Raw genomic sequence first — 24,872 nt, 5'->3', positions numbered from 1 at the left:
AGCCTTATTCGGTGTTTACACTGTGTGCTCTCTCCCATGAGGTATGGCTCACCTCCTCTCTCTCTTTCTCTCACTTAGTTTTCAATTCCACTATCGAAGCCCATTTCCACCGGCCCGATAACCAAACAAACAGCTAATCCTCCAACTCAATATCTCACCCCCCCCCCCCGCTTCTAGAAATGATTAACACATCATGTAAAATCTGAGTTTCTCTCATATGTATGTTATGTCCATGTCCTCACTTCTCATTAGTCATGTCCGCAATTTGATCATATATGTAATCTACCAAAATCCATATATGTCTATAAGGGGTACAAACTTGTATGTAAACTGCTTGCCTGTAATAAATAAATAAATACATTTATACATACATGTAAGCCATGGCAGGCGGCTTTAGAACAAAACATGGCTCTGGGGGACTTACTGTCCACAGTTTTCAAATCAGTTCTATTCCCAAGCAGTGCACTGACAGCCTGACATACAGGCTAATAGTCATAGTGCTCACAGAAGTGATTACGTTCTATAAAAAGAGCCATCCACCTAATTAGTCACACCAGTGTTAAGTTGTAGGCCTTTATGATGCTTGGCTTTGTCTCGCTGATTGATGGAATATTTACCCCTTGTTTTCTTCAAGTTGTCCTATCTTTCTCTTTTTTTTCAGCTGGTCCTGTAATGCTGCTGTTGTTCCACCTTCCTGACAATGCCCCAAAGTCCTGTGTCAAGCGAGGAGGAGAGGAGGAGCATATCCGAATACCCTGGTGGGGAATCGGATTCAGAGAGCTCCAGAGAGGGCACCGTCCGCGGTGGGAAGAACAATCCCACCCCTACCACCAGCAAGCCTAATGCTAACCCTCTCTCCTCCTCCTCGATAGCTGCACGAAGGATAAAAGAGCGGTCCATGTCTGTTCCGGATGATTCTCATTTCAGCATGATGGTGTTTCGTATTGGGATTCCTGACCTCCATCAAACAGTAAGAATACCTCTCCACCAAGTAGTCTATGCCAGTGGTTGAGTAACTCCATTTTATTTTTTTCCTTTATTTAATGAGCTTCCTCCATGCCAATTCTTCCTCTTACGCACCAGATTGTTCTCCATCTCATTCTTGTCTTCGACCTGCTTCTATACTTCTCGGTTTTCTAATTTCCTTTCCAAACTTCCTTTCTACTCCTTCCTCCATGCTTCTCATCTTCCTTCCCTTTCGGCCCTATCTATGGTTCCTTTTCTTCCATTTCTTTTTATTTCTGTTCTTCTTTCAACCTCAAAAACGTTCTGACTTTCTTTTCTACGGTCTCTCTCACTCTCCCTCGCTTTCTCTGGCGGGTTGTCTCCCTCTGTGTCTCTCTTAAGTTCTGTCTGTCTGTCTCTCTTCTCTCTCTCTCTCTCTCTCTCTCTCTCTCTCTCTCTCTCTCTTTCTCTTCCTCTATCTGTTTCTCATTATTCTTTATACCAGTGTATTAATTGCTCTTTCTCTGTTTGGCACACTCTTCTAGATGCACAGATATGTAATACCAAGTGTAAAATATTTTTGAAATGTCATATGCATGAGGTAATAAAAAAGGTTGATATTTGTTGCCTTTTTAAAATATTAGCAGTATGAAGATCCGGGGTTAGAAATGACATATTTTCATTTGCCTAAAAAGAGTGATTATTATGTAGCATTGTTTGTACATTTCTGGGTTTTAATAATGCAGTAATAATTCTGAATATTAAAAAGCATGCCAGCTGTTTCATAGAATTGATATTAATCGTTTGATTACAAGTATTGCTTTGGTATGTTCCTGAACGACCTCTTCATTGAAAAACAGAATAGGAAATTTTTTGTTAGTATTATTTTTAGCTTCCCTTTTTTGTGAGGCAACAGCAGTGGCATCACACTAGTTTTAAGGAGTGCTATTTGTCTGACTCTCAGTCAGTAGTATAATTCTGGATATCTGTGTTACTTCTCTGTATATTTTATACATTTATAGTCCCGTATTTTTCCATTACTATAAAATGGACATCTATTTTAAAATACATATACGTTTTCTTATTTTATGAGTTTCATTATGACTGTATTTCTAAATATCAGCAATTTCACCTGTCTGGTTATCTCTGCAGATCAATCAACTTTGGCACATTAATAGTGAGAACGATTTTATTTGGGCATGATAATAAGCTAAACAGTCTTGTGGAAGTAGGCCCAAGTGTTCTTCTGTTATTCAAGATGGCCGCCAGCTAAATTAAGAAATATTGTCGTCCTTCTTCTGTGTTTATACAATTTGCGCTCAGAGGCAACCGTTTTCCTGGCGCACCGGGAGAGCAGCTAAGCCTGCGCTTAAGCATGTTCTCAAATACGGAGCAAAAATGGGTATGAAGGATGTTGAGGGAAGTGGCCCCGAGCAGTTCAGTCGGAATTGTCAGACACGTTTATTCTAAGGGTAGGCTGTCGAGAGTTTTTTTCTGTGTTCTTTTACCTGATTTGAGGCCACCATAGACGGGTAGACAAAGTAAACGGGAAAATATGCCCAGCTATGGATTTGGGGTACACATCATTTTAATTATTTGTCCCTCAATGTTACTGCCATTCTAGGTGTTACAGTTGCAGTCTGTTGCGATAAGTACTGTACTCAACCTGAATAACAACGTAATCAATCCATCTGGATATCCATGTTATATATTTTTTTTATAGATCAGCGTTATATAACAGTTTATTATTACTTTTTCATTCTTTCTCAGCCTTATTAACCGTGGATATTAGCTCAGGTGCTGGTAGTTTACATATGCTTTTGTCTTTATGCGTTCACAGGCTCAAACCCCCACACCCCGTACCCATATACTGCACTACACTAGGGGCATATTATCAACAAATAGCGATATTTATCGCTAAGTAGGCTTAGCGGCAATTTTTTTATTGCCGTGCATCACCGTATTTTATCGCTGAGATAAAGTGCTATTAGCAACATTTATCTCAAAAGCGATAACATTTCCGGCGATAGCGGCAAAATCTGTGATCTCTCTGAGAATACAGCGATATTCACACATCATCGCTAACAGGGTCTTAGCCATTATATCCACCTCCCATTGGATATAATGGCTAAGAACTGGTCTGAGCAGGCGTTCGTTTTTGGAGATATTCGCACTTAGCGCGAATATTTCGATCGCTATGCCTGTGTTGGTAATAGGCGATAGCGATGCTAGCGACTGCTTTTAGTCGCTAACAGGTTGGGTACGCCCACTTTGCATGTCATTAGTGATAAATTTCGCTGACATGCAAAGCAGACCCCAAACCGCTCGCTATCGCCTACAAGCTGTCGCAAACTGCTGTTAGCGACAGCTTGCTAATAGGGCGATAGAATTATCGACGCTTGACGGCCGCTGAAGCGGCAATAATCTCCTATCGCCCCCTTGATAATATGCCCCTTGTTTGGGCAAGATATGCAAAGACTCTGAGAAAACAGCTGGAAGCTCAACACATTCATGATTTTTCACCAGAAAATGATTCGTCATCTGATATTCCTAATTATTAAGTTGACAATAATACCATGTATCAAATTAAATACCGGCTCAATGAGCAATCTACTTTTATGGCTAGGGCAGGAGAATTTGATAGATTTCCTCAGTTGCCCAGTACCAAAATGAGCTTGGTGCTGTTAACGGATCAGCTGAAAACAGTCTCAGTCATAAACTTTATTCGATCAAATACAAATTGATCATAAAAGTACAAGATAAAGTTTACAGCATAGAATAAAAAAAAAATATATATATATATTACAATAAAACCTATTTACAATATTCATTTTCTTTCTTACGCCTAATATAATTCATTTCAACTGATCTATTTTGTCATTATCAGACCCCAAAAAGCTATTGATAGGTTTCAGACTACAGGGCCATTTATTATTAACATCGCCCTCGTATTTCTTTTTTTCACACTGGCCCACAGAAACAAAGCTAGTGAGAAACATGTAAGAGGATCAGATAGACTTTTTCAGAAATGTAGTGCCATCCGACATTGTTTAAAATTCATTTTCTTTAACAACGGCTTTACATACATATTCCTTTCCTTCTTATAGAGGCTGCAGAACAAAATTAGATGCAAATCCGTTTGTCTGGACAGTTTGTCACATGGACACTGAGTTAAATCTGCATGCTTATATGTTTATGATAACCTAGCATGAGCGGAATCATATTCAGTCGAAACCTCAGCAGTATGAATCCATGCTGTGAATTGGGAACATCTGCCAAATAAAAAAAGCCTCTGTCAGAGATTAGGGGGTTTAACCCGTATATTACGACTGCCTGGTTCTTTCTATGTTGCTCCATTCTCTCATCCTCCATCATTTCCTACAACATGCCTTTAATCTTTTGTTTTGAGACTTTATTACATGTGGATGTGTCGTTGAACAGTTGTGGATGGCAAATTTTGTTCAAGAGTGTTTCTACATAACCCAACCATCTCGACATCCTAGAGTTGTCATGTTTAAGGAGCTCTTTATTATAATTTGAGTCAGTGGCACCTTGTCTCTCCTCCATATTGAGTGCAACAGAAGAATAGGGGCCAGTTGTAGTGTGTCTGATATGTAAGGAAGACCCAGTTCTATGTGTAAGAGATAGAGGCAGAGGCTGGAAGGCCCACTAAAGATTTAAAAAAATTATTTTCGATGGGTTGTAATACGCTGGTATTTGCGATGCCCCACACCCCTGCCCCGTAAGTAAATGCTGCTTTGACTTTCGCCTGGTAAATGTTTCTTATTGGCACAAGCGGCCTATCCCCTATTTTTTTGGCAAATGATTTTACGGCAAAAAGGGTTCTTTCGATTACCCGCTTTCGTCCTTCAACTAGCCTTGACCATGATAAATCTTTATCGAAGAGTACCCCCAAATAGGGGAAGGAGTCAACCACCTCTATTCTCTCCATCTCCACGTGTAAATAGGGAGTTCTATCTCTTTTTGTCGCTCCCACTATTACTGCAAAGGTCCTGGTATGGTTTACTGTTAGATCTATTAAATCCATAAAGCCTACATATGAAGTTATCAAGTGTTTTAGTCCTCGGCCTGTCCTGGCAATCAACACGTATCATCTGCGTATGCTAAAAGTGGTAGGAGTTGTGAGTTAAATATGGGAACGTCTCTCGTAACCTTAGAGAGAGCGTTTTCTACTCTGTTTGTGTAAATGGAAAAGAGGAAAGGGGCAAGGACGCATCCCTGCCTCACTCCTCTGGCGATTTTAAACGAACCTGTGCAGTCCCCATTTTTGGTGTATCGGACCGAGGCCGTCGCATTGGAGTACAGTTGTCTAATAAAGTTTAATACGGCTGGGTCGACTCCCATCTCCCCCATTATAACCCATAGCTTTTCATGGGCAATGCAGTCAAAAGCTGCAGACAGGTCCATGAAAGCCATATATATTTTCTCCTCCTTCAACCTGGTATATTTTTCTGTTATAAGCGCCAGGTTCATACACTGATCTATAGTACCCCTTACCTGCTGGAAACCGTTTTGGGCCAGGATTAAGATATTATTTTCCTTCGCCCAACCCTCTAACTTAGAAAGGAGGAGCTGGTACATGAGTTTTGCTGTTGTATCCAGCAGGGAGATTGGTCTGTAGTTTTTCGGATCAGATCTATCTCCTTTCTTATATATTGGAACAATGACGCCTGCTGACCAGGACTGTAGGGGACCTACTCGGGCTATGCTATTCATAACATTAGTTAGTAGGGGCGACCAAAGCTCTGGTACTCCTTGGAAGAAATCAATGGGGCCTTACCTGCACTACATGACATTAAACTTTCTTTGATTTCATTCAATGAAAATGAAAGAGGAACTTGTTCGCTTGTTTCCATATTACCAGGTAGTATTTTGGGATCTGTTGTTACCACAAAGATATTCTCAAAATGAGCAATCCATGCCTCTTCGGCTACGTTGTTATCTAGTGTAGGAACTACCAGATTTTTAAAATGTGGTGCATTTACAATCCCCCCAGAAGTGGCGGCTATTACCCATTTTTGCTGCTTTATTAAGATCCTCCCACATTTCTTCTTTTATGGCCTTTTCTCTGTGTTTCCTATTAAGTTTATATATGCTCCGCAGTTCCCTGATTTCGTTCGGGATTCTGGGCTTTCTTTTTAGGGCATTTAGTAAAGCTCTCCTTGCTTTTGTACATGGTGAGTCAAACCAACCCCTATCCAGGCTCTTGTTCGTCGTTTTTTTACACGTGAGAGCCCTTTTTACTTCATTTAGTATGTTACTAAACGCCTTCACCATTTCTCCTGCATCTGCCTCTAAATCTAAACAAATGGCTATCTTATTTAGTGTGTTTGATATGATTTCTGTAGTTAATTTGGATTGGTCAACTCGTTTTAATTGTATGCCATTTCTCCTTCCCACTATTGGGGTGTCAACATTTAAAATATGTACAGACTGCCCTATGGAAACATTTATCCATATTGATAGGATAGCGTGGTCGCTAAAAGTTGTAAATTTATTTGGCACTCTGGTGGCTCTGGTGCTAATAGAGGTAGTAACCAACATATAATCAATAGTTGACTCTGAGCCATTTCTATAAAAGGTTCCTGCTTTATAACCTGATGCTGAATTTAAGTCGCTCGACATTACATTGTTTCACTCTACAAGCGTATTATTTAAACAGTTACCATATTCGTTGTGTTCAAAATGGTTTATGTTGTTACCCCCCAAGTCCTCTAAGCCACATATAGGGGCTGCGTTGTACTTACACAGGTATATATTAAAATCACCAGGCCAAATGACATGAAAATCATAATTCCTCTTCTTATCTACACAATAGTCTAAAACCTTATCAACTTCACCAACAATAGCATATCTATTTAGGCCAAAACCGTTGTTATAGGTATTAATTAGAAATCATCTACCTTCATGATGGATTTCCAACTTGAGAATATGCAAATTTGGGTTTGGGGCTTCAAATTTTATTACCTTCGCAATCAGAGTCAAAATACCTCCCTTCGCCCTTCCTGAAGATGAGGGTATAGCTGGATTTTGATAAGTACAATATCCATTCACAAAAATTAGGCCAGTAGACCACTTTCCCTGGAAGCAGGCAATATCATGACCTTGACATGTTTTCAACCAATTATTATCGCTTAGTTTTTGGGAAATACCAGACACGTTCCATGAGGCTATCTTGAGGACCGTTTTTATGGATTCCCTTTGTGGATCCGATGCATAAAACACCTCATCAGTTTGGGAGCCTATGTTTGTGAGATTTTCACAAATACCTTGAGGAGTTTTGGGAGATGGTTGCAGTCAATCACAAGCCTCTAAGTCAGCCAGTGGGGCAAAAAGATTCTCAAGATTTAAAGTCTGCAACCTAGGTTGGCCCTCTAGGGTCTTACAAACCTGATTGCCCTTTTGGGGGAGATAGATCTTTTGGAATGACATAAAATTCGGTTTATAAAAATAACCTAACGGTAAAACCACAATTTCAGAATGATTTAAAGAAATATTGCCTACAATAGCCAAAATATATCTGACTACTGGAATGGCTGTCCTCCTTCCTGGATGAGCGTTTCTTCCAGGTGTTCGAGGATGAGGCAGTTTCCATCAAACATCCACTTAGCTGCAGGGTGCCTCAGGGCTCCTCCCTGAGCCCCACGCTTTTTAACATTTATATGCAACCTCTAGCAGGGATAGTCCAACCCTTTGGTGTGCATATTGTCACCTACGCGGACGATACCCAACTGGTGGTCTCTCTTGACCACACGGAAGGGTCGTCCAACACCGTAGGTCCCTGTCTTGAGGCTGTTGCTAGGTGGATGCAACTTTCCTGCCTCAAACTCAATGGAGAGAAGACGGAGGTTATGCTGTTGGGCAATTCTCCATTGACCTCTTTGGTTTCTATCTGGCCCTCCTGCCTTGGCGTCCCTCCCCCACCTAAACCCCAGATAAAGAGCCTGGGCATTTGGCTCGATAAGTCGCTTGATTTCTCGGCTCAAGCAACTAAAACAGCGGCTACATGTGTGGGGCTTATGAAGATGCTTCGTAAAGTGCTCCCTCTGCTCCCTCTCCAGGCGAGGAGAATCATGGTCCAGGCCCTGGTCCTCTCTCGCCTGGATTATGGAAACGCGTTGTACCTAGGAGCTCCGGTAGTGGTGATCCACAGGCTCCAGGTTACACAAAACTGTGCCGCTCGCCTACTGTACAACATCCCCCGCTGGCAGTCAGCCAAGCAGTCCCTAATGGACCTTCACTGGCTTCCAGTCGCCGCCAGAGCTCAGTTCAAGGCCATGTGCATTGTGCACAAATCCTTCCATCGAACGGGCCCTGCCATCCTATTCCCCTTAGTTTTGCCCTACGTTCCTTCCAGAGCCCTTCGCTCCGGTTCACTGCATCTAGCGACCACAATAAAAATCAACAAAGCTAGGTGGGGTGGCCGCTCCTTTTCCCACACTGCTGCTAGGCTCTGGAACTCCCTTCCCCTCGCCCTTAGAGGGAACCCAAACAGGATGGCTTTCAGGAAAGCGCTGAAAACATATTTGTACACAAAAACTCATTAACCTTCAGGGTAGCCCATTTTAGCAATCATTATAAGCGCTGCGAGGCCTCCGGGTAGTTTTGGCGCTATATAAATATAATTTTTCATTTCATTTCATTTCTATGAACTCATTATTAAAATTTAGTACCACACAGTCTCCGACCGTTCCTTTCCTCGCTGGGCCCACCCATGATATCCTTCTAGCCATAATCAACTGATATGAGAGGTCTCTGATTCTCCCCCCTGTCCCTCAGTTTTTCTGTCAACCAGTGCAATGTCTTAAACATTAGTTGACTATGGATTCTGATGCACCCTCCGATATTACAGGTGTGTTCCCTAATACCAATACCAATGGTGCAGATGCCGGGGGTAGATGTAATGTCCGGGTTCCATTCCATATTGGATGGAGATTCGCCCTTTCCTCCATTGGGAGATTTAATTGGTTATCCGGCATCATTCCTCCTCGTCTGCTTGTATCCATCTTCAAGGGTAGGTCTTGCTGAGTTGTTACAACGTCCATGCCATTTAACTGATGAGAATGGGTAATATGGGTTTGCTCAGGTCAGCTCTCCCGTGCCATTTTGAGATCTCTAATGGGCCATTTCTGGGGTTATTAGGCGTGGTGATGATGTTTTGAGGAATCCCCCTCACCTCTGTGTTATTAGACGAGCTCTGGGGTTGAGCCTCTTGATTTAACCTTTCCCTTCCCAGTGGCCCCGTATTCGGGGCACAGACTAATGCCCCTAGCGCCTTTTCATTTCTTTCCATCTGTGACTCCAGGCCTTCTAATTTCCTTTCCATCCGAATCAAAGTAGCAATAATAGGGTTCAACATTGTGGCCACTAAAGTCTCTAAACACTGCCACATTTCCTCCCAGGACGGGGAGTTGCCAGTTATTTCGGGGGTGGCCAAAATGCTCCTTTCTTCCTGTATCTCTTGAGCAAGCTTTCCCTCTTCACAATTTCCCCTTAGTTTAGCTTGTCTGGGTACCTTTGCCGATTTCTGAGTATGGTTCTGTGGGCAAGTTCCTCTTTTTCTTTTCCTACTTTTTCCGAATTTGCTCCGGTGGCCGTTTTACCCCCTGCGCCTCTGCCCGATAAATCAGGATTTGTTATTGTTGTCAATTGGCTAGGTGATACATCCCCTTCTGTACCTTCCCTCTGAGTTTGAGATTGTGGTCGCTTTATAATAGGGGAGACTGTTTCAGGCGTTAGAGCGGAAGTAATTTGAAGGGCCGGTTTCAGTGATAAACGGCATTCTGTAATCTCAATTTCATGGGCTAGGACCGATGTTGCTCTTGTTAGGAACGAGTCGAGTGTTCCACAATCCCCTCCCCCAGATGATTATTTCGACCCCTGCGCCTATACATCATTACAGAAATAGTTAGTATCTGCTTTAAAACTCTAATGTTTCATACACCATTGGCAGGGCGATAACAATGATACAAAGGAAAGCAAGGATTCTCACCGGTACTTGACTGTAAATACCACTTCTTAGAGGGTGGGCCCAGCCCATTCTCGTCCGGGCTCCTCTGGGCGTGGATGATAGTAATTACTTGCAAGGATCTACCTCAACAATAATAAACAGGTTCAAACATATGCTACTCAGAACCAGTATATATATATATTTTTTAAAATACCTTTATTAAAGTGGACCAAGTCATACACAGCTTTACGCCTACAACCCTCCGGGCCGGCGATGCAATAATGATGTAATAATGCATATATACCATAAACAGTGCATGTGAAGTACACAGCCCAATGCCGTCAACCCGGGGGTACGGCGGCGCTACATCTCCTTACCGTGGGCCGACCACCCATGAACGTCTGTCGACACTATGACGATGTATCTGAGAGTATCTCCACGCTCATGGAAGGTATTATATGTAGGTCGTATGCCGTGAAGCTGGAAATGTAGGTGTATTTTGTATTTTATCCCCCCTCCCCCTCCTACAGTGAACTGCCCTCCCCCCCATATTCAAACAAGTAGAGAACACCCATAGAACTCCCAACCCCCCCTCCCTCATAGTATCCTGCCCGAACGCTGATCCGACTGCTATTGGATTTGCTATGTTGTAGTCTTTGTGTTGGTATCTACCTCTCTCGCCCCTAGTGTGGCTCCCACTTAGTGATCCGGGTGTGTGTCTACCTATCCCTTTGTGTGACCACCCCTTTGTATCAACGTCTGCCTCTCGCCCCAGGACAGCCAGGCTTCAATACTCCACCCAGCCGTCGCCCTGTCTCCCCAATCCCCGTATCCCCGCCCTCGACTAAGGTCTTATGACTGTGACATGTGTGTGTCGTCTATTGTGTATCCTCCTCCTCCTCCCGCAGCGCTTCCCCTGTGTCCTCCCTAGTGTTCCTGAAGATGTTATATAAGCCCCAGAAGTTCTTAGGTCTGCTGGTGGGAGGGAGGAGTTCGCTGTAGTGTTCCGCCTGCGTTCAGCAGTCTACCATGTCTCTGGCCCATCGTTTTTTGGTCGGGGTCGGGCCCCTCATCCAGCACTGCGCCACCGTACGTCTCGCCAACAGTAGTCCCATATCCGCCAAACTTCTACACGCTACCGGCAGGGGTTTCGAATAGCCCAGCAGAGCCAACGCCGGATCTACCGGCAGTTCATGGTCGAGTATCTCGCTTAATTCCGAAATAATCGCCACCCAGAACTCATATATCTTGCGGCAGCCCCACGCCATATGCAGGAAGTCCGCCACCGGAGTGTGGCAGCGCTCGCATTCAGGGGATTGTCTGAGGCCATAGCGATGCAAGCGTTCAGGAGTGTAATAAACTCTCTGCAGGAATTTAAAGTGTACCAATCTGTGGCGTCCATTCAGAGATACCTTCCTAGTGTTGGCACAGCAATATGCCCACATTGAGTCATCTATTTCGATCTCGAGGTCAGTTTGCCAAGCCAGACGGGCCTTGGAGGGCTCCTGCGCTCTGTATGATACACTGCTCTTGTATAGATGTGTCGTCAAATGCTGTGGGGACGCCGTAGCTATGACGTACGAGAGTTCTGGAATGTCCGTGGCTCAGCTAGATCTGGGCCCAGGACGTCTCTCATGGCACTCCTAAGTCTGTTGAACTGGAACCGCTGTAACAGAGTCGGGCCTTCAACGCCCTGGGTGACCTGGTCCCACGTTTTGACCTTACCATCCTCAAACAGATCCCCCACAGTCTCAAGCCCCAGCTCATGCATCGCTCTGAGTACGTTCCTGTCCCCAACAGGTGCCAGCCACTGCAGCCACTCCACCGCCATCGCAGGGGAGTATAGCAGCACTTCTTCCCTAGCCTGCAGTAAGGCATTCCAGGCGTGTTTAGTAGCCGTTATCGAGTCCAAAACGCCCACCCTACGGTCAACCGGAGTGCAGATCGTGGCCGGAAGTGGAAGGGGCTCCGCAAAAAGCCGCTCCATCCATACGTGCGGAATGTTTTCATCACCATGAATCCATGTGTGCAGGTGCGCGGCCTGGGCCACTCTATAATATCTCTCCAGATCAGGCGCACCCAGGCCACCCAATGCACACGGGAGTGTAAGAATGCTCCACCGGACACGCGGTTGTCTGCCCCCCCAAGCCAAACGGGTCATGAGTTTCGTGAGGTTTCGAAAGAAGGCCTTCGACAGAATGATGGGCAGGGTGTTGAACAGGAATAAAAATCTCGGGAGAATCACCATCTTCATGATGGCTACGCGGCCCATCAAGGAAAGCGGGAGTTTACACCATCTGTCCACGTCGTCCTCACACTTACTGAAAGCCACCCCATAGTTTTCATTGAAAAGTACCTCTGGATCAGTGTGAATCATTATGCCAAGATGCTGTACCGGGTCTACTGACCATCGTAACGGATATTCCAAGTCAAAGCGATCCGTCACTGGGGTCAGTGGGAACGCCACCGATTTCTCCCAGTTAACCTTTAGGCCCGAGAGGGCCCCAAAGTGCTCCACCTCTCGGAGAACCGGTGAAAGGTTGGACTCCGGATTTCGAACATAAAGTAATGTGTCATCCGCATATGTCGAAATGACTATTTTGTGGGCCGGAAAGCTAACTCCCCTGTGCCAGTGATACTCTCGCAACCCGCACGCGATTGGTTCAGCCACGAGGGCGTATAACAACGGAGACAGGGGGCAGCCCTGCCTCGTGCCTCTGCTAATGGGGAAGGGGTCCGAGACCTGATCTCCTAGTCGCACCCTAGCCACCGGTCGCCAGTATAGCACCCCAATCATTTGTAAAAACTGCTCCCCCAACCCCATACGGCGCAATACCTTAAGCATGAATGGCCATTCGACAGAATCGAACGCCTTTTCCATGTCCAGGACGATGGCGACAGCCTTCGCATCCTGACGCACATGCTGCATGGTACCCAACACCATGCGTATATTATAGGACAAGTTCCGTCCCGGTACAAAACCGGACTGTTCTGGAGCAACCACCTCCGGCGCGATCAAGGACAGTCGGGCAGCTAGGACCTTGGCATAAAGTTTAGCGTCGACATTTAAGAGCGATATCGGTCTGTATGAACTGCAGACACCAGGGGGTTTACCCGGCTTCAGTATGGTAACCAAGAGGGCCTCCCTCATTGTGCCGGACATGCTGCCTTCCTCACATATCTCGTCAAACAGGGACAAGAGGTGTGGGATGAGTTTGTCCTTGAAGGCTTTATAGAAGCCGACCGTCAGACCATTGATCCCGGGAGCGCTGTGTGCTCGCATGGTAGCCAGGGCCTCCGATAGCTCGTCTGCCTGTATAGGCGACATGAGAAACTCCCTATCCGACTGTGCTAAGAATGGTAGTTGTATATGCTCTAGATAGTCGTCCATGTCCGCCTCCAGATCGTGTGTTTTGGTAGTGTACAGGTCAGAGTAGTAGTCACGAAAGGTAGAGAGAATGTCCCCGTCTGACGTGACCGTGTCCCCTCCCGAGGTTTCCAGTTCCGTCAGTCTGGGGGTTCGCTTATCTTCTCGCAATATTCTGGCTAGCAGCGAGCTCGGGCGCTCGCTCTCACCGTACGTCCACGATGAGGCGTATTTCCCCATATAACAGACCTCCGTGTCTGCCTCTTCGTTGAATTCTGAGATTAGGGATCTCAGTCTGTCAGCCACCGTGGGGTCCGGGTCAGTCAAAAGTTTCGACTCCAGATCCGCCAGTTGAGACTCCAATGTACGAAGTCGCTGACGTATGCCCTTCAGTACACTAGAGTGTTTGGACATTGCTACCCCACGAATAAAGACCTTGAATGCCTCCCAGACCGTGTGGAAGTTATCCACTGAGCCCAGGTTCTTCTCAAAGAAGAGGTCTATTTCCTCCGCCAGTTCCCCTCTAAAGGTATCATCCAATAGGGCATATGGCGGGAAGCGCCAGGTGAACGGGGGGTTCGTGCGGTTCGGTGTCGCAAGGGCCAACAGTATTGGCGAATGGTCCGACAGTGTTCGCGTGAGTACAGTGCATTCTACAATCCGGCTAGTGATGGAATGAGAGACCATCCAGTAGTCGATCCTAGTATGTATGTCATGGAAGGAAGAGTAGTGTGTAAACCCACCCCTGCCCGCATTCCTGCTTCTCCACACATCCACTAGATCTAATGTCAGCAACTCTGCTTGAAGGGTTACAGCCGCCGCAGCTGGTTTTTGCGCGGGACCAGAAGACCTATCCAACCCGGGGTCTAGCACTAGGTTAAAATCACCCCCCCAGAGCATGTGTGCTGAAGCATAGGTCCTACAACAGAGTGCCAACCGGGAATAGAAGTCAGGGGAGTCATAGTTTGGGCCATATATATTCACTACAATTAGGTCATGGCCCTTACCCTCGCATCTCGAGATTAGGTAACGGCCCTCAGGATCCGCATTAAGCAGTCGTAGGGTCAAGTTAGAGTGTGGATTCACCCATGTTAAGACACCCCTAGAATGTGTAGTGTAGCCCGCTACTGTGGAATTACCCAATAGGCCCCTGTGCTACAGCGTTTTGCTGGTGAGCGGTAAATGGGTTTCCTGAATGAGTGCCAGATCGATATGGTGTCTCTGTAGATAATGGAGAACTTTCCTCAGCTTCCTGTGGTCATTGAGACCCCTAACATTCCAGGTCAGCACCCTTAAGGAATCAGGAGGATTATCCAAGTTCGTCACCCGGGCACTAGCCATCGGAGCCAACTGAGGTCATATAATAGTACAACGCTGCCATGACACCAACATTACTCAAATCATCCAGAGGGTACAGCGAACAGTCCGAAAATAGCCCCCTTCTCCCCCAACCTCCCACCCCGCCCCTCCCCCCCAGGAACAGCAACTCCCCAAACATCACTCTCCAACCCCCCACTCCCCAGAGCACCCACCCCAACTGAAGTCAACCAACAAACCAATATGCTTAACGCGCGGGGGCTAGGTAGCCAAATGTCATAGTCTCAACCTATGTCTCAGAACTCATGCCAGCCTTTCCACCTGCTCCCGCCATGCACAGGAACCCTAGTTAGTGCAACGTTCTACAAAATAACAATAACCAGTGTCACATCGCCCTCGTGTGGGACATGCCCATGACCTTGACCGGCAAATTGTCCCAGGTCTAGTTCCTTCAGCCCTTGATAACTACGGAAATGTACCATGTAGTATGCCCCTGCTGGTGTCAGGACTGGAGTCGCGTGGAACGCGAAACCAGGGCAGACCCCCTCCCAACCCGCCCCCCACACCCCTGCATCACTTATCTGTGCGGCTTGCAGTCTTCAGAGAGTGCATCATGTGGTCCTTCACCCCACCTGGAGTCGGCCACAACGAGAATAGTCCGAGATCCCGCTTGCCATCCACCCAGCGAGCCGTGGGGTGCCCCAAACAAAAAAGATTCAATCCTGGTCGTCCAGTCGGCTGTCGCTTTCGCCGTCCTCATGGTTCTTGTCCGAGCTCTCTTTCGTTTCCCTCGACCATCGCTTCATTGCTTGTTGCAACGCTTTGGGATCCGTGAAAATATGAGAGTGGCCTCCTTTGTTGACACGTAGCTTGGCCGGATACAACAGCGCGTAGTCCAGACCCATCTCCCTTAGACGTTTTTTGTGCGGTATGAACTGCTTCCGCTCCTCTTGTACCTTAGCTGTAAAGTCTGGGTACAGGGATATAGCCGACCCCTCATACTGCAGGTTCTGTTTCGTGCGTGCCAAGTGAAGAGCAGTGTCTCTGTCCCTGTAGTTGAGAAGTTTCGCTATGACAGGACGCGGGGCGCGCCCGGCTGCGGCTTGGGTGCCAGCGATCTGTGTGCCCTCTCCACTGTGAACATATTGGAGAACACTCCGTCTCCCAGAAGTTTCACTAGAAGCTGTTCCACAAAGCGCTCCATAGGGCCCGTCGCCGTAGACTCTGGAAGGCCCGTGATGCGTAGGTTACAGCGCAGAGAACGCGCTTCCAAATCCTCGTTTTTATCTTGCAATGTCCGCATCATCCGTTCCATCTTTTTCTGCGCCGTGTCCAGATCGGTTTGCGCCTCCTCCACCTCCGTCATTCTGCGTTCGGCCATATCGTGCCTCTCAGCATGCTTGTCCAGCCTCTCCGCCATTCGATCCATTCTGTAGGACATCGCGTTGATCTTGGACCCCAGGGCCGAGATGCTGGCCTGGATGCCCTGCTCCATGGAGAGAAGCATAGTTTTTAAGTCTGAGTCCAGGCTCGGAGCCTCCACTGAACGCTCCGTCGAGGCGCCCTCCGCATCCGGGCTCTGCTGCAATAAACGCTTCTGCGAGAAGGGGAGCTTACTTTGGGTCCTGTCCCCCTTTCCCATTATGCCACCACTCGCTACTAAAGACCACACAAAAAAGCAGGGCCGCCGGGGTAGGCCTCAGATCGGATTCTCACCAGGCTTAGGCACTTGCAGTCTGCTCTACACCTCAAACCACCCTCCGACTGGGGATCTGCAGTATTACGGGCCGTCGGTATCAGGGAGTAGACCGCCGGAGAAAGGATCAAGCCAGATTCAACTCTGGTGGGCGAGTCGGGAGGCGCAAGGTCTCCGTCAGTCAAGAGGCCGGCTTCATGGGGACCAGTAGATACTTTCCCCCTCAGGAGCGATTGCAGTAGCCTCCTCAAAGTCGCCCCGCACCTCCAGCCCAACAGGCGCCGAGTGTAGAAAGGGCGCGAAGATCTTCCGAGGGGTAGTCCTGCGCCTCGCGTAAGTCGTTCAGGGTAGGAGCACCCGAGCTCTCTCACCCCCAAATGTGCGCCGTTATGAAGCCCCTGGGTCCTCCCAAATCAGGCACTCTTCAGCGCGACCCCCGGGGGGGGGGGGGGGAGCCGTAGCACTCCTTCGCCCCTTATCGGTGTTCTCGGAGGAGGGGGGGGGCAATTCCCCAGGTCACGCTCCGCGGTGTAGAGCTGCGGGGAGTGTGGGGGGGGGGGGCGTCAACCCCAGGCACACCGTCGGTAAACTCTCCGCCCTCGGGAGGGGGGGAAGAGCCGCTGGACCGGTACCTCTCTGCGACCACAGCCGCACGTCTTATCACGCCGCCCGGGTGCTCCAGAAATCTAGTCCGCGGCCTCGCGGCCGTGCTCCAGCGAGGCGCCGCACATTCTCGTTCTGCCGCGGTCTTGCTCTCTCGCCCCCGCCGGGTCGTCCGTCCGTTCCTCACACCCCGGGCAGGTTGCGAGAGCTGGGGCCGGTCTGTGGACGTCGCTGGGATAGGATATATAAGGATAGTTTGGTTCGTGCACGGCGGAGCTGCGGGATTAAGCGGCCATTACGCTTGCCGGCTAGCTCCGCCCCCCCCCAGAACCAGTATATTTACAACAATTAATTAATTGCTGTTTTCAAAACAGAACAACCAAAATTGTCTGTATAATAAGATAACAAATCCAACTTACAGTTAACCGTATTAGGGTTCACCCATGTGGCTGCCTTACATATCTCTTGAAGTTAAACTCCTCCTGCCTGAGCCTGTGATGTGGTGATTGCTGTGGTTGATATTACCTGGCACTTCTAACCCTTTAGAAGCATAGGACTGAGAAAATGCCGGCTTCACCCACCTACTAATTGAGGTAGTCAAGCCTTTCTTACCTTTACATGCTGTTCCATAGGAAACTAAAAGAGACTGCAAAGCTCTGAAAGATTTTGTTTTATCTAAATAAATTAAAAGGGCACTTCTTAAATCAAGGGTTGAAGTAATGTTATCTGAAGTTTGGAAACAGCAGAATGAAAATGAGACTGTACCCTGGGTTTACATTTTGGATCAGGCCTTAGAACTACCCTGTCTAGAAAACATTTTAAGAATGGCTAGTCTATTAATAATGAGGTTAGTTCCCCTAACCTTCTTGCAGAGGTTATTGCAACCAAGAAGGCTACCTTGAAAGTTATCCAGAAAACATTGGCCTGATCTATACGCTCAATTGGATCCTTTTGTAAGCCCTCCAGAACTGTAGAAAGATCACTTGAAGGAAATAAGGAAGAAACCAATGGCTTCTTTAACTGAAAACCTCTCAAGAGTTTTTTTTAACTAACAGCAAAATAGCCGAAAGATTCCCTCTGGATTCTCTACAAGACTTAATAGCTGCCAATTGGGAGGATGAAATGGAAAGAGCTAACCCTTTTGCAAAACCGTCCTTTAATAAATCCAGAGTCTTAAAATGGATATCTAGAGACTGGGTCAAGCACACAACTGAACACCAAGAACATACATTTTTCTGGTGTTTATCGTATGTCTGGAGTATGAAGCTTTTCTTCACCCCTGGATGCCACGTGCTACTTCTGTTGATCACTCCAACTGTTGCATTCCAGCCCTTTCAATCTCCAGGTCGTCAGTCTCAGCTGACGGATCTGTTTGAAAGTCAGGGTTGGGAAATGAAGTGGGCTTCGGTTGACTGGAAGGGAAATATTAGGTTCCTTTGCTAACTGGGTCAGTAACGGATATCAAGGCCTCCTGGGCCAAATTTTGACTATGAGAATCACAGTTGCTTCTTCCCTATGAACCTTCTGTAGCACATTAGGGAGGAGGGGAACAGGAGGGAAGTCATACAAAATCTACTGAGGCAATGGGAGAGCTAGCCCCATCTTTACCAGAAACTTTTCCAAAAAGAAGTGAGGACGAAGGGCATTCATTGGTGGTGCAAAGTAATATTGAGTGGGATGACCGACATTTTCTGTCACAAAGTGGATTTCTTGATAGCTCAGATAAAAATCTATCAAAGGGAGAATATTTTGAATGAGACTGTCTGCTTGAAGATTGGTGGACCCCAGAATATTAATAGCTCAAATCGACCGATGCTTTGCTTCTGCCCAATACAGGATTTTGTTGGATAGACTGGCTAGGGTTAGACACTTTGTACCTTGCTGTCTGTTTTTGTATGATTTTGCAACTTGATTGTCCATTCAGACAAAAACTGGTTTGTTGAACAGAGGTTGCCGAACTCTGAAGAGCTTTACCGATTACTGCCACCTCCCTCCAACTTGAAGAATTGAGGGGCTCTGTGTGAGACAAACTGCCCTGAGTCTTTTTCTCATCAAGCATTGTGCACCAACTCCTACGTACTCAATTGGTTGTCAAGACTTGTGGAAGCGGCTCTACTATGTGAACCCCCCCTTTTGCAGATTTTGTGGACAAAGCCACCATTGGAGATCTTGAAATTAATATGGAGGGACTGGAATTTCTACTTTGTAGTCTAGGAAAGCTGGAGACCAGTGTGCCAAAAGATACTGATACTGAACTAGGTTTAACCGCATCGCTGCGGCGGCTTTTCCCGCTGTGTGCGGCAATTTTTAAAAAGCCGCGTTACATGACGAGCTCAGCTCGTCATCAGCCACGGTGGTCGTCATCCGCAGCGAAGAGGTTAAGCTACTACAGCTGTGCACGACAACATCAGACGGTTGAGCTGGAGCCGAATGTAGTTGGAGTAGATATTGAAGATACCATTTTATATATAGTCTTCTCTCTTCCGGATAAAAACTCTTGCTCTGCCTGAATCCACCAGGGCTCTTATTAATTTCTTCTGGTGTGTAGGGACCAGCTGAGACTTGCTTTTGTTCAAGAGGAACCCCAGTGACTAGAGGCCATCGCTCACTGCCGAACATCATCCTCTGCCTTAGAAAAAGAAGATGATACAATTAGCCAGTCATCTAAGTAATATATGCATATCCAGTCTATGTAAATGTGTCACCACCGAAGCTAATACCTTTCTAAAGACTCTCGGCAAGGACGAGAGTCCAAAAGATAACACTCCGAATTGGAAATGTTCATTTCCGACTTACAATCAGAAGAATCTCTGGGATTTTAGATGTATTGGGACGTGAAAATGGGCATCCTGCAAGTCCAGTGCCATTAGAAAATATCTCTCCACAATTACTGGAATCACTGGCTGAAGAGATATTATTTTGAACGCCATATGGTTCACAAACTTGATGAGTTTTGTAAATTGGACAATATCTCCCATTTGGCGTTGGAACTAGGAATAGCATACAATAGAAACCTTCACATTTTTAATCCTCTGGAACTAGCACTATTGTGTTGGGCTACTGAAAGAATTATGATTAGTGTGGAGAAGTTTGACATTATGTCTGATAGCAACAATGGACTATGTCCAGAACCCACTTGTCTGTGGAGAGGTGTGGCGCAGCGGCCAGGGCAGCTGACTTCAGAGCACAGGGCTCACGGTTTGACCCCCGGCGGCAGCTCAGCTCAGCACCATGTGATCCTGGGCAATAGTTCACTTAATTTCCACAATGGCCCACAGCACCTTGAGACCCATAGGGGTGAGTAGTTTGCGCTGTACAAATACCGGATTTATATATATGTGTGTGTGTGTATATATATATATATATATATATATATATATCACACATATACACACAAGTTCTTGCCACTGGCCCAAAAAGAGTCTTATTCTTCACTTGACAGTACCAGGTAGATTGTCGTTGTTTCTGCTGCTGTTGCGTTGGGATTTCTGTGTTTGGGAAGACGGAGAAGGAAGGAGTGACTTCTGGCCTTGTTCTAGCTTCCACATCTTAAGAGCAGTCGCTGAGTAGCAATTGACGCTTCTGCAGAAGTGGCTGAAGACCAGAGGAAGTATAACATTACATCTGAGAGGATTTGTGCCAGAATCTCCATGTTTGTAAGGGTTTCCATAGAATCTTTCTGCTCTTGGCGACATAGTAGAGGAGCTGGAAATCTTTTAACAAATGTTGAGAACAGTGGGCTGCATGTGTTGCTGCATATGATCTGCTTCTTTTGATGCCAGAGAGAAGACTGGTGTCATGATGGCCAGGATAGTGTTTACTTTTGTCATCTGAAGACACTATCTTATGTGATTCCAATGGATAGCTTTTGGATAAGAAGCATAGAAAGTTGGTATTTTATATCTCTTTCCATTCCTTAATGTACATGCCTTCAATGACATCATGAATTGGGTCATCCACTGTAGCGGTTTTATACTGATAATGAAAATCATAATCTTGTTCTTTGGGGTGAAAACCCAACATCTTTATGTCTTAACATGTCCTGGAGTTTTGCGACTTGCACATACTTCCTCCTCATACTGGACTCCGACTCTGCCTTATCACTGAGGAATGTTCTTTCGTTGTTTTCAGGAAGCTGAGAAAGCGCTGCAATTAAAGTGTCATCTGTCAGACCTGGAGTTAGTAATACCTTCTCCTCCCCTATACCAGCAACCACACAAGTGCTTGCTAATGGCTCCATGATGCCTAGTAAGTTGATCTAAGGCAGCAACTAATGGCTAAACCCAATGTGCTCCACCTATTGTAACATGCGCTCACCAGGAGTATCGCAAAGACAGAGTCAACAGAGACTGTTTCTCAGCATCGTCACAAACGCTTCTTTGCTCCCAGCCCAGCAGGATTGGGGTGAGCGCGCCTGAAACTGCGGGCACCTAAAATGTGACTGCTATAGTTGATTGCTGTAAGCATACCAGTATGTCCAGAAAAGCCTTGGGTAGCGTTTGTCCGAAGAACAGACTAGGACTCATGAAATGGGGGTAGCGGGGATGGTCCTTTATATGCATTTCCATGTCTTTTAAAAAATAGAAGAAAGCTTGGGTTGGTATTTCTGTCTGGAGGTAGGACGTCTCTCAGGTAATTACTATGACGAAAATGACAGGCGTAGGGGTAATTGTCCCTTTTGTCCATGGGTCCACTTCTATCTGGGAAGCCCCAGGCGGGATCTCTGTTTTTTCCAATACTTATCAAGTAGATATTTTTTAAGATGTTGTATATCCAAGGTGCTCGGTTCGAATTGTTAAAAGAAATTGCTACAAAACCAATTTCTGTTACTAGCCTTGTTACAAGGCTTTTATTTACATGAAAGAAAAAAAAATTAACCACTGTAAGGACTCATTTATTAGCTTGCAGTATAAAAGCATAAGAACATGTGAGAGTTCTATATATAACATGAAAAACCCCGCACAAAGTTTTAGTGAATCATGAGACCCAGCCATACGGCAGCCTGTGTTTTCACAGCCATGCATTTGTGCAAACATTCTAAGATAGTATCTTGGTAACGTGGTTTATCAAACCCTATCTCTAATCCTAGTGATTTGTATCAGGAATATACCCCATGGTTTAGTCTTTAAATGCCTTTTTGACTGGTCATAGACTGGACTAGGTATTGGTTCTGCTATTCCTCCAATGGATAGAGACCATGGGCTCATTGTTTAGTTTAAAGATTAGGGCTAGCGCTATGTGATTCATAATATAAGATTGAGCGTCTGACGAGACAACACCGGTTACGTGAATGTGAGCTGATGCCATCATTGGATAGTGTACATCGCGTAACGTAAACATCTTAAATGCGTGGTTCATGGAATCGTTTCTCTCCAGGAAGACTGGCCCTTAAAATAATCTGATTTGATGTGCTCTGTCATGGCATCAGTCATACGCTCACGAGGCAAGGGAAACGTAAATGTCCTAAACGTGTGGTTCACATCATCGTCGCTATCCAGAAAGAGTAAACCATAAAAGATTTGTACATAAGTTGCAGTCTCAGGCATCAGAGCATAAGCCACATGCATTAGATGCAAGGAAAACCCTGAACTTTTTGGAGAGTAAGGCAGTGTGATTCAACCGAGATTGTCTGTTCACAAAAGATTTGACTATGGCTTTTAAGTGAGCGGTGCGTCACTTCCGGACATATTGTAATGAATGCCATGAATGAGTGATTCATGGGATTTTTTCTGTCAAAAAGTCTAGACCAACCGATACTGATAAATTATACACATTGATATACAGCAGAAAGAGGCCTATTAGGTGTTAGGATAATAGAGGCCTCAGATGTCAAAGGCCTTGTGGCTGAGTGATTTACCTGGTCATGTTTGCCCACAGAAAGCTTGACCATGGCATCAATCAATCAATCAATCAATTAATCAGTAGATTTGTATAGCGCTTCTTGTCACCTGTGATGGGCTCCAGGCGATGGCAGGATCCAGTTGATTAGCAAGGTCTTCAGGGAATCTCGGAACTCTAGAAGAGATGGGGAGACCCGTAGATGAAAGTGTAGCTCGTTCTATTTCTTCACTGCTCGGTAGGAGAAGGAACAACCTTTCCATCTTCTATGTCGGATGCAGGGGATGAGGGTTAGCGAAAGGGGCACTGAGTGGAGATGTCTGGACGGCTGATGGGAGTTAAGGGGTGGTTCAAGTAGGCGGGTTCCCAATTGTGTAGGGCCTTATAGCCATGGTTCAGGAGCTTGAACTGGCATCTTATCTGTACAACTAGCTAGTGGAGTTCCCTTAGGTAGGGGGTGATGTGGGTTTGTCAAGGGAGGTCCAGGACAAGTCTGGCTGTGGCGTTCTGTATTGTCTGTAGTCGTTGGAGAAGGTGAGCTGCGATCCCTGCTTAGAGAGCACTGCGTAAGCCTAGGTGAAGGTGTGTTTTCAGCTTTGGAGCAGCCATTTGAATATCTTACAAAGCATGTGGAGGATGAAGAAGCAGGAGGAGGAGATGGAGTTGAAATGAGATTTCATGGTTAGCCTGTTGTCCAGAATGATGCATAGGTTACTAGCATGGCCAGTAGGGCTATAAGTAGGCCCATGTTCTGAGGGCTACAAAGATGCGTCCCATGGGGAGATTTTATTTCTGAATATCATTACCTCTGTGTAGGAAGGGGGAGGCTCTAGTTGGCGCAGTGCAACACTAGCGACAAGCAGGGACTCTCCTCTTCCTCGTCAGGGCTGAGGGTTACCTTCCAGACAACCTCTGCTTACCCTCTAGGTAGTGTGGCTTAAGCAGTCGTAGGTTAATCTTTGGGGCACATAGGGTTAAACACTTGCAATATTACACCCTCACAACCAACCCACCACACAATGACACCAAACTGTATTCTGTAAAAATATATATCTTTATATAAATTTCAAGCAGGCTTGTGAATACAGTCGTCAAACTTTTAAATAGCGGTTTCAGGTTACTTAGTTCAAGTTGCCACAGTTCTTTCCTGCAATAAGCGATCTTTTAGGGCCTCCTGCCCAGTTCAACAAAGTTCTTGTGGAGCAGGCGGCTTCCAGGGGAGCTGTCCCACGTCGCGTTGCCTTCCCGGGGTCGCTGTTCGTTGCGGCTCTCAGCCGAGCAGTTCACGGGTCATCCGGGGCAGCGGTGTTCAGTGGCGGCAGGGCCCTTCCTTCGGCGTTCTCTCTAACCCTGGAGGCGGCGGCTGTTGTGGTGGCGGCCAGTGGCAGTACGGTCCCCAAGTGCAGGACGTACCCAGCCAAGGGCCGGCTGTAGCTGTGCGCTCACAGCTGGGCTGTCGGGCAGGATACCGACCAGAGGGGGGGTTCTCACAAGGCGGCTGTCCGTCTTCGCCGGTGGATTGACGGCTCGAAGCACAGTCAATTCGGGAGCTTGGACCGGACGGGTCCTCCTTCACTTTGCTCTAGGGTTCCCGGTGCAGATGCGGTCACGGTGTTCAGGCCAGCGGCGGCTGGACCTCACTTTGCTCTCGCTGTTGCTTTGGGGCCCCGGTGTTCGGGAGGATATCGATGCCTTGGATTACGGGGAGCGTGGCAGGGATGCCCAGCGCTCCCAGACTCCTCTGTCGGTACTGCAGCGATAGCAGCACACCCAGTCGCTTTCTTCAGGGTGTAGCGCCCACTGGTCCTGGGGCGCTGGTCAGGGGGCAAGTTCAGCAGCAAGCCCTTGGAGATCTTTTCAGCAGAGTTTGGCACAAAGTCTTGTAAAGCAAAAGTCTTCTCGCAGTCTTTCCTTTCTCCTCTCCTTCGGCAGCAAGGCACCAGACACAGGCAAGAGACAGCCCTCTTCCTTGTCCTTCACGGTCCTTCTCGTCGGGCAGAGTTCCTTCTGTAGCCCAAACAGGATCTAATTTACAAGGAGCAGGGCTCCTTCTTTTATACTGCATTTCTTTTGTTCTCGCAGGCCAGGGGGGCCTTTGCATAGCCACTTTCAGTCCTTGAGTACTCTGGTGGGTG

General features: G+C 46.7%; 1 protein-coding gene across 1 annotated transcript in view; it reads left to right on the top strand.

Moving 5' to 3' along the window:
* Nucleotides 1–700: 700 nt before the first annotated feature.
* The window catches only part of SHANK1 (SH3 and multiple ankyrin repeat domains 1), a 1,619,594-nt gene continuing 1,595,422 nt past the window's right edge, over nt 701–24,872 (top strand). The window contains exon 1 of the mRNA XM_086930109.1: nt 701–970. Coding sequence (XP_086786235.1) covers nt 701–970 — 270 coding nt within the window. The remainder of the gene's footprint in view (nt 971–24,872) is intronic.

Source organism: Lissotriton vulgaris, chromosome 7 (genome assembly GCF_964263255.1).
Source record: "Lissotriton vulgaris chromosome 7, aLisVul1.2, whole genome shotgun sequence".
Taxonomy (NCBI): Eukaryota; Metazoa; Chordata; class Amphibia; order Caudata; family Salamandridae; genus Lissotriton; species Lissotriton vulgaris.
The sequence above is the reverse complement of the archived record's forward strand: the minus strand, read 5'-3'. Positions and strand labels throughout refer to the sequence as shown.